Raw genomic sequence first — 12,548 nt, 5'->3', positions numbered from 1 at the left:
TTTTTTTTGAGACAGAGTCTTGTTCTGTTGCCAGGCTGGAGTGCAGTAGTGCAATCTTGGCTCACTGCAACCTACACATCTCAGGTTGAAGAGATTCTCCTGCCTCAGCCTCCCAAGTAGCTGGGACTATAGGCATGCCACCATGCTTGGCTAATTTTTTTTTATTTTTAGTAGAGATAGGGTTTCACCATATTGGCCAGGCTGGTCTCCATCCCTTGTGATCTGCCTGCCTCAGCCTCCCAAAGTGATGGGATTACAGGTATGAGACACTAAGCCTGGCCCCCTTAATTTCTTAAAAGCTTCCTTCCACTACCTACCTTAAGCCCTCAAATACTATTCCCTCCCACATTCACCCCATTCCTGAACAATGATGTACAATAAGACTTCATGGAATACTTACAAGGAGTTCAACTAAGCTCTTGGCACCTTTTCCGGAATCGGGACCAAACAATGTTTCTGTAGATTCTGCAAGCTGTGGTACATTTTTTCTATGCTCAAACCAAGGCAGTGGCTGCCCACCCTTTTCAGAGCTGCAACAGCTTTCAGGATGTGCATCTTTGGTCTTGTCACGGTGAAACACTGTGTGCATGGTATTTCCTGAGGTCTCTCGATTACCTGGATCTGTAATACAGCTTCCAAGCTTCTGGATCTGATACCACAGCAAAAGATTTCACAGGTTAAAAGGCATGAAATAATAGCAGTTATTCTTTTTTGGAGACCAAGTTTTGCTTTTATTGCCCAGGCTGGAGTTGCCAGGCTCACTGCAACCTCTGCCTCCCAGGTTCAAGCAATTATCCTGCCTCAGCCTCTCGAGTAGCTGGGATTACAGGCATGCGCCACCACACCCAGCTAATTTTTTATATTTTTAGTAGTGATGGGGTTTCTCCATGTTGGTCAGGCTGGTCTCAAACTCCTGAACTCAGGTGATTAGCCCGCCTTGGCCTCCCAAAGTGCTGGAATTACAGGCATGAACCACCACACCCGGTCAGCCGTTATTTAAAAAAAAAAAAAAAAGCCATGCGAGGTAGCTCACTCCTGTAATCCCAGCACTTTGGGAGGCTGAGGCAGACGAATCACCTGGGTTCAGGAGTTTGAGACCAGCCTGACCAACATGGTGAAACCCCGTCTCTACTAAAAACACAAAAATTAGCCAGCGATGGTGGCTTGCGCCTCTAATCCCAGCTACTCGGGAAGCTGAGGCAGGAGAATCGCTTGAACCTGGGAGGCAGAAGTTGCAGTGAGCCAAGATTACACCACTGCACTCTAGCATGGGCGACAGGGTAAGACTTCATCTAAAAAAATAAAAAAAGAAAATAAAAAAATCCTGACATTGTATTAAACCTTTAGAAGGAATACTGAGTAATAGCAGTAGCTGGCATTCATTTATTAGGCAGTTACTACGCACTAGACACTATGCCGCACCTGCCAATATACACTCACTTCACCTTCATAGAATTTAATATGATAGGGACTAAACCAATTGTTTTAAGATCACATAGCTTACAAATTTAAAAGAATAAAAAGAAGTGAATTTATGACTCACAAGGACTGTTGGACAAACGACCACATCTCTCTCTCCCCACAACACACACTCTCACAAGATAAGCAACCAATGGAACTGCATAAAGTACTCATTCTAAAAAAAGTAAATCCTAGCAGCTAAGCTGCACATATGCCACTCCAAGGAACACGCGTGTTCTCTCAAGAGCAAAGGTTTAAGAATTACAAGTTGCAACACTTACATGTTCATCACATTTCAACGTCTTGCTTTTCTTTTTCTTCTTTTTATTTTTTCCTTTTGTGTTGTTCTCTTCAGAATTTGCCCAACATTCAACACAACTATCACCATCATCCTCTTTGTCTTCACAGTGATGAACACAGGAGTCATCACCTGCAGAAATCAATAATCCTTACTTATGCTCTTAAGTCAGCCATGTAGTAGAAATAACCGGGAAACTTAATGTGAGCCTACCGTGTTCATCATGATTACAAATGCCTTCAGTGCAGGCAACATCCGAACCCTCCCGAGAACCTGTTTCACTCCCTTCCATGCTAGATGAATATCCACAATCACTACCATTACAGTGTGGAGATAAGCCTGAGAATAAATCAAATGAGAGTTACAATTAACATACCAATAAGCCTATTAGGACAAAGAGTGAACCCACTGGGGACCACAGAAAAATCTCATAATCAATGGTTTATTTAAAGTAGAACATTTCCAATGAAGGATTTTTTTTTAAGTAGAAAGCAAATTAAATAACGAAAATATGATTAGGAATTTACCACTTTTTTTGGTTTTGTCAAAAAAAATATGTCAAAGAACATAAAGAAAAAGGAAACATTAAGTATCTGACTAAATTATATTAAACTCCTGGAGCTATAAAGCAGTTTTAAATTTCTAGCTCACAGAATCTCTAAAAGCTCTTACATTTAACAGTAAGAAAAAACAGAGGAGTTAAAAGTTGATTTTAAAAAGAAATTATTTACTTACCTTTCTTTATTTTAGGGGACCCCAAAAGATTGCCACTGCTAGGACAGGTACATGACGTATTTTCATTGGTAACAATTACTTCTACACAAGTATTACCATCTTCAGTGCTGCCACAGGCTTTGCAGCTGCTATTTTCTATGAAGTCTGTTTCCTTTAAGGATCAACATTAAGAAACAGTAAAAAGCTTTACTCCATAACAGCTACACTTTATTCCCTAGGTCAAAACTATTTTCATCATAATACTAAGATAGTATGGCATTTTCACTGTACTGACACTTTCATAATACTAAGATATTAAGGCATTTTCACTGTACTGACACTTACACTGACAGTAAAAAAGCAATGGTGGGTAAAGGTTTTAGTCCTTAGCACAAATCAAGACAGTGGCAACCAAAATGTACTAAGAGTCACTGTATTCTTTAATTGTCAGGCACTCACACGAAAACAGATATTTCACTTATGAATGTCTTTCAGGAATCTGCAAAAATATTAATTGTATTAGAAATCAACCATGAATACATACACTTTTTCCTTTTTTTTTTTTTTTTTTTTTTTTTTTTTTTTTTTTTTTTTTTTTTTTTTTTTTTTTTTTGTGTAGGGTCTCCCTCTGTCACCTAGGCTAGAATACAGTGGTACAATCATGGCTTACTGCTGCCTCAAACTCCTGGGCTCAAGCAATCCTCCTGCCTCCAGTTCTGAAGTAACTAGGACTATAGGAGCGTGCCACAACACCGAATTTTTGTATTCCTTTGTAAAGATGGGGTTTCGTTATGTTGCCCAGGCTAGTCTTGAATTCCTGACCTCAAGCAATCCATCTGCCACAGCTTCCCAAAAGTGCTAGAATTACAGGCATGAGCCACCACATCCTGCCAACAGAAATCTTTTTAATAGTCTATGTGATAAACGGGAAGTATGCTTAAAGCACTTCTGTTGCAGCTGTCTCAAGGAAACATACTTGTGCAACTTTTTGAATTGCAAGCTGAAGTTTTTTTTCCTGGAACATCAAGTTCACTTGAAAGAACGAGAGACAAACTATGGTTATTCAGACTTGGATATTTAGCAGGCATTTTCTCAAAAATGAATGAAGTCAGTTACTTCAAGGGAAACAATAACTGTTATCAATGATAAAATTCAAACTTTGAAACAACAATCAGAATTTTGGCCTTGCAACCAACAGTACTATGAACTTGAAGCTTCCTAATACTTGGACTTTTCTGACCTGCATAACTCAGTGAACCAGTATCTTTAAAATAAAATTCCAATGCATGATGTTACGAAAACAATGCATGAGTAAAAGAGCTATTCAAAGTCCAATATAGTCCAATGGATTCTAATTTAACAGAGTACAGAAGGTCATTGATAAGATGTGAGATTCCACATTGCAATCAATCTTTTAGAAACTACCACTGGTCAAAGTGTAGAATCGAAGAATATCCACAACTAGCTGAAAAGGTTTATACTAAAATACTGTTCCCAGCCAGGTGCAGTGGCTCACTCCTGTAATCCTAGCACTTTGAGAGGCTGAAGTAGGCAGACTGCCTAAGCTCAGGAGCTTGAAACCAGCCTGGGCAACATGGCAAAACCCATCTCTACTATAAATACAAAAAAAATTAGCCAACTATGTTGGTAGGCGCCTTTAGTCCCTGCTACTCAGGAGGCTGAGGGAGGAGAATTGCCTGAATCCAGAAGGCGGAGGTTGCAGTGAGCCAAGATCATGCCATTGCAATCCAGCATGGATGACAGACTCTGTCTCCAAAATAAAATAAAATAATACTGCTCCCTTTTCCTACCATATATATATCTGTGTGACTAGACTTTCTTCCTATGCTTCAACCAAACCAATAAATGGAAATAGATTTAATGCAGAAGCAGATACAAGAATCTAGCTTAGGCCAGGTACAGTGGCTCACACCTGTAATCCCAGCACTTTGGGAGGCCGGGGAAGGAGGATCACAGTCAGGAGTTTGAGACCATCCAGGCCAACAGAGTAAAACTTCGTCTCTAATTTTTTTTAAAAAAAAAAAGAGAGAGAGAGAGAGAGACAGGGATCTCATTATGTTGCCCAGGCTGGTCTCAAACTCCTGGGCTCCTCCAGCCTGGGCCTCCCAAAGTGCTGGGAATACAGGCATGAGCCACCATAACTAGCCTGTACTTCTATCTAAAAGCAATATCAACACACTTAAGAGTTGATATTCGGCCAGGCGCTGTGGCTCACACCTATAATCCCAGCACCTCAGGAAGCCAAGGCGGGGCAGATCACGTGAGGTCGGGAGCTCGAGACCAGCCTGATCAACATGGAGAAACCCTGTAATTACTAAAAATACAAAATTAGCCGGGCGTGGTAGCACCTGCCTGTAATCCCAGCTACTCAGGAGGCTGAGGCAGGAGAATCACTTGAACCCGGGAGGCGGAGGTTGCGGTGAGCCGAGATTGCACCACTGCACTCCAGACTGGGCAACAAGAGCAAAACTCTGTCTCAAAAAAGACTTGATATTAAGAAATATTACCTTCTCTTGGCTTACTTCCTTTTCTTCTGCTGTTTGTAAGGGAGTAGGAATATCACACACACACTTATTTTTTCGTCTATTCTTCCGTTTTTGGCGTTTCTTTTCTTGCTTGAGTTCTCTTACTCGTTCCTCTTCTGAAAATTCCTCACAAAGTTGTTCCAATCTGCTAATACCCTGTACTTTTTCCACGGTCATCTATTATAAAAACAAGGTTGAGGGTATTGGTCAGAACTTCTTTTGTTTTCTATGGTAATACACACACTCCTATTCCAAACCAGCAACATTCTAGTTTTAAATTTCAGACTTTTTATTTTTTTTGAGACAGTCTTGCTGAGTCGCCCAGGTTGGAGTGCAATGGCACTGTCTCAGCTCACTGCAACCTCCACCACCTGGGTTCAAGCCATTTTCCTGCCTCAGCCTCCTGAGTAGGTAGGACCACAGGTGCGTGCCACCACACCGGTTGATTTTTGTATTTTTAGTAGAGATAGGGTTTTGCCATGATGACCAAGCTAATCCTGAACTCCTGGCCTCAAGTGATCCACCTGCCTTGGCCTCCCAAAATGCTGGGATTATAGGTGTGAGCCACCATAACTGGCCTAAATTTCAGAATTTTAATACAGCAAAAGTAAACATACCATTTCCTCACATAATGAAAAAACTATTTAACCTGATTACATGATCTAATCTCTGAAGGCACAAAAATACAAAGAGAAAAAGAATAAGGGCTGGACATAGTGGCTCACACCTATAATCCCAGCACTTTGGGAGGCCAAGGCAGGAGGATCACGAGGTCAGGAGTTTGAGACAGGCCTGACCAACATGGTAAAACACCATCTCTACTAAAAATACAAAAATCAGCCAGGCGTGGTGGGGTGCACCTGTAATCTCAGCTACTCAGGAGACTGAGGAAGGAGAATCGCTTGAACCCAGGAGATGGAAGTTGCAGTGAGCCGAGATCGCGCAGCTGCACTCCAGCCTGGGAGACAGAGCAAGACTATCAAAAAAAAAAAAAAGAATAAGTGTGTTCACCAACTACTACAAACTTCCTCACACTCTTCAGAACCAGGTACTTAAAGTTCATCGATGGACTTCTAGAATTCTGGAATTTATAGATTTCATCCTATTCTCATGTGGGACCAACGACTCAGTTAAAGGGTTACAACTGCGCTCTAGTATATACAAAATATTTACTAGCCAAATATGTATGTTCTATAGATTACTTTTTTAAAAAGCTACCAATTTACAAGAACTAAACCCAATACTTGCATTACAAAGTACCCTCAGTGTGCTTCTAAAAATTAATTCTTATATTATTGCATTCACACAGCATTTACTTCATTCTATTGCACATTGGTAGGCAAAATGTAACTTACCAAAGGTTTTTAAGTTTCTTCATTTTCGGCTGCATTTAACTTTTCACTAGTTGTGTTTCTTTGAGATGGAGTTTTGCTCTTGTTGCCCAGGCTAGAGTGCAATGGCATGATCTTGGCTCACTGCAACCTCTGCCTCGCGGGTTCAAGCGATTCTCCTGTCTCAGCCTCCCAAGTGGCAGGGACTACAGGCACATGCCACCATGCCTGGCTAATTTTTATATTTTTAGTAGAGAGAGTCTTGAACTCCTGACCTCGGGTGATTTGCCTGCCTCGGGTGATTTGCCTGCCTCGGCCTCCCAAAGTGCTGGGATTATAGACATGAGCCACCACGCCCAGCCTCACTAGTTATGTTTCATAGCAGCATCTTGTTAGTCATCTTCAGTTTTCCACTATATGAGAACATCTAAAAATCAAGGCTGGCCAAGTAGCAGGCTTAAAAAATTTTTGGCCAAGCACAGTGGCTCACACCTGTAATACACTTTGGGAAGCCGAGATGGGCAAATCACGAGGTCAAAAGATTGAGACTATCCTGGCCAACATGATGAAACCCCGTGTCTACTAAAAATACAAAAAAATTAGCTGGGTGTGGTGGCGTGCACCTGCAGTCCTAGCTACTTGTGAGGTTGAGGTAGCAGTGAGCCAAGATCACCTGACTGCACTCCAGCCTGGTGACAGAACAAGACTCCGTCTCAAAAAAAAAAAAAATTTTTTTTTTAATCCAGCAACTTCTTCTAAATCCCAGTTCCCCAGATCACCCCCCTGCTCCAACCCAAAGCCATGTAACAATATCCAGCCAAAGCCATCAAACTCTATCAGTGATGGATCACAGCCCTTTGAGGCGCTGGTGGCTTACATTAAGATTCAGTCCAATAACGTGACTAAGCAATCTCAGACACTGTTCTTACCTCAAAACTCTTGCGTAAAGCATCAACACCAAGATAGAAAAGCATCTGCCATGTCTGCTCTTCTGCCCGTAGTTTTTGCCAGATTCGATGCAGTCTTTCATAAAGATGAATTCCCAAGCAGGTCAGAACTTCTTCTTGAGCTATATCTATTGTCTTTGCATGCCTTTCTCTTCGTCTATAAGAGAATAATCACACATTAATTCCTAGTACCTTTAAATGAAGCAGTAAAAGATGGATAACACAGCTACAAGTTTAGGCTTTAAATACAATTTGCTTATCTAATAACAAGACAGTTATATGTTTACATTCACTGTATATGTAAATACACAGGCACGCATGTCTACAACCAATGAGAAATACACATGCAAGTACAACTTGGTCCTCGTATTGCTAAAAATAAGGTAATTCAGGAACTGCCTCTAAAGAGATGGGTTTAAGGCACAGGGCAATCACATAGAAGTGTCCAGCTCATAGCAGACATAATAGTTCCTTTCACTTTCCAATTATAGAAAAACATTTTTTCCTTCATTTGGTTTTTTGTTTTGAGGGGGAATGGAGAAAGGCAATGCCAAAGTGATTCAATCATGGGCAAGAATCCTCCAGGCCAGTCTTTACAAGTGTTCACAGAACACTGGTGATAAAAAAAGGCCTCTGTATTCTAAAATGCCTAGCAGAAAGTAGGCACTCAAATGAGGATTGATATCCTAAAAATAAAAGGAAATGGATTTGACTTATTCTATGAACATCATCTGATTTTATTTTTACAACAAAGTCAGAGATAATACTTTAGGTTTCTATATAGTAATAATAATATAATATACACAGTTCATGAATTACATTCAATAAGGCATCTCTTAACCCCCTACTGCAAAGATCTCACTTATGCAGAAACCATTATTGTGAATAAAATTTACACACAATAATGCATGGATAGAGAAAAATCCCTTCTAATCATTTTCAAGTGAAAATGATAAGTCTGTAACAATGAAAGCAAAAAAGCCTGCCTCCCTTCAAGCAAGAAGTAGCAGAGGACTGAACCAAACACCAGGGAACAATTTTTCCCTATTTTCAGTCAATTAAAAAATACATACTTTAGGGCTGGGTGTGGTGGCTCACACCTGTAATCCCAGTACTTTCGGAGGCCGAGGTGGACAGATCATGAGGTCAGGAGATCGTGACCATCCTGGCTAACACAGTGAAACCTTGTCTCTACTAAAAATACAAAAAATTAGCCAGGCATGGTGGCAGCCGCCTATAGTCCCAACCACTCAGGAGGCTGAGGCAGGAGAATCGCTTGAACCCGGGAGGTGGAGATTGCAGTAGGCCGAGATCACACCACTGCACTCCAGCCTGGACGACAGAGCGAGACTCCATCTCAAAAAAACAAAAAGAGAAAAAAATGCACACTTTAAAGAGAAACAAAATCTTTACAGGCATACCTTAATTTATACATACATCATACGTACTGAGGCAGAAGGTGATGAAAATAAATTTTCAGTAATAAAATGAAGCAAAGCGCTAGATAGCCCATTCTAGCAAATTACATACTCATACCCTCCTGCGAACTCTGGCTCAGCACGACCCAAAAGATGAGCAATGAAGTCTGTTTCACAGCAAACATGTATGTGTCGTTCATGTGGACAGCACCGCAAGCCTTCATAAAGTGCAGCACAGTAGCCCTTTTCTTTGCTGCAATCAAGTTCACCAATAAGGATGTTGTATGCTCGGAGAACTTTATTTTTGCAATCAGTGCAAAACCTGTTAAAAACAAAAGCCTCAAAATTAAGAACTGGCTGTGCAATTATTTCATGTGGCATTTAACAGTGTACTAGATGATAGCACTCTCTCCCATCTACAGTATTTTTGTTTGTTTGTTTGTTTGTTTTTTACGAGCTAGCTGAGATTTTATTTTGGACCAAAAATAAATAAATAAAAAAAAAAAAAAAAAAAGCCAATTGAATTGTTTTGCAGCTGGAGGCATGGGCAAGGGGGGTCCCCAGGCAGTAAACTCCCCGCAGGTGGGCTGAGGGCTAGGGCTGAGCATGGGGTGGGTCTCGAGTTCCCTGTGCTCCCCTGCACAGCAACCTCCCTCCCGGGCTCTGGGGCAGCCTCAGGAGGGGCAGGCTGGGAGGGGCTGTTGCAGCTGTTCACTTGGGCAGGACATCAGAGGACTCAGACACCAGCCTCCCATCGCGGGTCTCAATCTTATTCACAACCACGGCCTTGATGGAGCTGGTGCGGCTGAAGGTGGAGCCCGCGCCAGAGCCAAAGCTGGAGCCCAGGCCGTAGCTGAGGCCGGGGCTTGTGAGGCCCCCATAGGCAGAGCTCAGACCACCTGCATAGCTGCTGGTAGTCTTCGTGTGGATACTCATGATCTGCATCCCAGACTCCAGCCGGCTCTCCTCGCCCTCCAGTAGCTTGCGGTAGGTGGCGATCTCGATGTCCAGGGCCAGTTTGACATTCATCAGCTCCTGGTAGTCACGCAGCTGCCGTGCCATGTCCTGCTTGGCCTTCTGCAGTGCTTCCTCCAGCTGCTGCTGCTTGGCACGAGCATCCTTGAGTGCCTGCTCCCCGCGATGCTCAGCATCTAAAATGGCGGCCTTCAGGGAAGCCCTCTGGCCTTTGAGGCCCTCGATCTCGGCCTGGAGCCGGCTGATGTTCCGGTTCATCTTGGAGATCTCAGTCGTCGTACGCCACAAGTCATCCTCGTGCTTCCCAGCCAGCTTCTGCAGCTCCTCATACTTGATCTGGTATACGCTCTCTGCCTCAGCCCGGCTGCGATTGGCAATCTGCTCGTACTGCGCCTTGACCTCAGCGATGATGCTATTCATGTCCAGGGAGCAGCTGTTGTCCATGGACAGCACCACAGACATGTCGGAGATCTGGGACTGCAGCTCCCGGATCTCCTCTTCATACAGCTGCCTGAGGAAGTTGATCTTGTCAGTCAGCCCTTCCAGGCGAGACTCCAGCTCTACCTTGTTCATGTAAGTTTCATCCACATCCTTCTTGATGAGGACAAATTCATTCTCCATCTCTGTACGCTTATTGATCTCTTCCTCATACTTGTTCTTGAAGTCCTCCACCAGCCCCTGCATGTTGCCAAGCTCTGCCTCCAGCTTCAGCTTCTCCTGGCCCAGAGTCTCCAGCTGCCGCCTCAGGTTGTTGATGTAGCTCTCAAACATGTTGTCCAGGTTGCTCCGGGCCATTTTCTGCTGCTGCAGGAGGCTCCACTTGGTCTCCAGCATCTTGTTCTGCTGCTCCAGGAACCACACCTTGTCAATGAAGGAAGCAAACTTCTTGTTGAGGGTCTTGATCTGCTCCTTCTCCTGGGTGCGCACGGCCTGGATGTTGGGGTCCATGTCCAGCTTAATGGGATTCAGCAGGTGATGGTTGATGGTGACGGCAGTGATGCCTCCCATGCCTATGCCGCTGGCCCCCGCATAGACTGCACCCAGGCCACCACGGAAGCCAGTGCTGCTCACTCGGGAGAAGCTCGAGGAGCTCAAGCGGGCACTGGGCCCACTCGTGAAGGAGTGGCTGCTGAAGGCCGGGGGCCAGAGGTGGACACCCTGTAGGACTTCTGGGTCACCCTGATGGACATGGTGCAGGCAGGAGTGGAGGCAGGCGGGCTGAACCAGGGAGAGATTCCAGAAGGAGCGGAGAAGCTGCTGCTTCTACAGTATTTTTTTTTTAAACCTCCATACACACATTTAAAACACATGAATGTTAAGGTAAATAAAAACTTAGGGTTTACATGAATTCAGACAGATCTTCATTTGCCAATGATTTTTTTAACTAGAGAAACACATGGCCTAAAACAATGAGGCAGATACATACCTATTATTTCATAAAATGCATGCCCAGAAAGTATCAGTTGCCAAGAACTAGCATATCTCCACTTCAAAAGCTATATGCACAGGTCAGAAATAAAACAACAGAGGCAACAAACCAATGATTCTTGATTAGTTTGTTCTCTCTCCTTCCATCTGAAAATAGATGGTCTCTTCAGCCAGTAGACCTTGACTCCAATTTCTATTACAACATTTTAATATTTCACTAGCTAAGCATTTGAGGACAGGGTTAGGGGTTGAGGGGGGGAGAAGAATGGGAAAGTGGTGCATGTATTTTTTAATTTACTGATTATTTCCAAAATGCCAAATTCTTTCTTCCAAAAAATGTCTATTTCTTAATAACATAATATAAACATCACATACATAGAAACTGGTTTAAACTTAAGTGTATATAATGTGACAAAAGTATAGAAGAGTTTGTGAATTAGAGAAGAAGGAAAATTTCTTTTAGAAACCAAACATCAATCAGAAAGAATTGCAGCCTGGTTTCTTTATCTTTGAATTCCTTGAACAAGAAGAACTTGGTCTGGTGAAAAAGCCAGGCTCACAATAATAATAACTGGCTAAGAAGATTTATTAGGTGAAACAAGGAACTTTTAATCTCTAAATTCATCTACCAAATGAGCTCATCTATGCCTATGGCTTCAACTAACCTGTCTATAAAGACCATTTGTGACTCTACAGCTCCGTTCAAGTCTCTGCTATTGCCTGAGGGCCAGACTCATACTGAAAAGTGGCGAGACATGACAGATGTCCAATAGGCAACACCTCAAACTCACTGTCCAAGGGTAAAACGCTGTTATATTCCTATGTCCCTTCCCTGTTAAGAATATCGCCATTCACAGCCATTCAAAGTCTCCCTGGCTGGAAATCTCAGTTTACTCCAACTTCTCCCTAGGTCCTCCCATTAAGGGTAGAGCCAACTAGTATTCACTGTGTCTTTCTTATTTCTCCAGTAGGTCCCTTATTTTCAATTCCCTCTGGCTTGGTTTAAGTTGCCTATGCTATCTTTTTTTTTTTTTTTAGACAGTCTCTGTTGCCCAAGCTGGAGTGCAGTGGCACCATGTCAGCTCACTGCAACCTCCGCCTCCTGGGTTCAGTTGATTCTCATGCCTCAGCCTCCAGAGTCACTAGGATTACAGGCGCCCACTAGTGTACCCAGCTAATGTTTTGTACTTTTTAGTAGAGGCAGGGTATTGCCAAGTTGGCCAGCCTGGTTTTGAAGTTGGCCAACCTGGTCTTGAATGCCTGCCCTCAGGTGATACCTGGTTCAGCCTCCCAAAGTGCTGGGATTACAGGCTTGAACCACCACACCCGGCCCACTTTTTTTTTTAGGCTTCTCAACTGACTTCCCCATTTCTAGAAACTTCCTAGCATTGATGCATCTCTCACACCAAAATAATTTTTTTTTTTTTTTT

General features: G+C 42.9%; 1 protein-coding gene and 1 pseudogene across 2 annotated transcripts in view; both read right to left on the bottom strand.

Moving 5' to 3' along the window:
* The window catches only part of GGNBP2 (gametogenetin binding protein 2), a 42,767-nt gene that overhangs the window by 2,175 nt on the left and 28,044 nt on the right, over positions 1-12,548 (bottom strand). Inside the window, exons 6-12 of the mRNA XM_017539729.2 lie at positions 8,834-9,037; positions 7,280-7,454; positions 5,002-5,196; positions 2,495-2,645; positions 1,973-2,098; positions 1,743-1,891; positions 401-649 (exon numbers count right to left, since the gene is read on the bottom strand). Coding sequence (XP_017395218.1) covers positions 401-649; positions 1,743-1,891; positions 1,973-2,098; positions 2,495-2,645; positions 5,002-5,196; positions 7,280-7,454; positions 8,834-9,037 — 1,249 coding nt within the window. The remainder of the gene's footprint in view (positions 1-400; positions 650-1,742; positions 1,892-1,972; positions 2,099-2,494; positions 2,646-5,001; positions 5,197-7,279; positions 7,455-8,833; positions 9,038-12,548) is intronic.
* LOC108312100 lies at positions 9,206-12,201 on the bottom strand (annotated as a pseudogene). The gene has a single exon (XR_001828477.2). The product of XR_001828477.2 is annotated as a keratin, type II cytoskeletal 8-like (transcript).

This window comes from Cebus imitator, unplaced genomic scaffold (genome assembly GCF_001604975.1).
Source record: "Cebus imitator isolate Cc_AM_T3 unplaced genomic scaffold, Cebus_imitator-1.0 Scaffold121, whole genome shotgun sequence".
In the NCBI taxonomy this organism is placed as follows: Eukaryota; Metazoa; Chordata; class Mammalia; order Primates; family Cebidae; genus Cebus; species Cebus imitator.
This window is presented reverse-complemented; position numbering and strand designations above follow the sequence as displayed.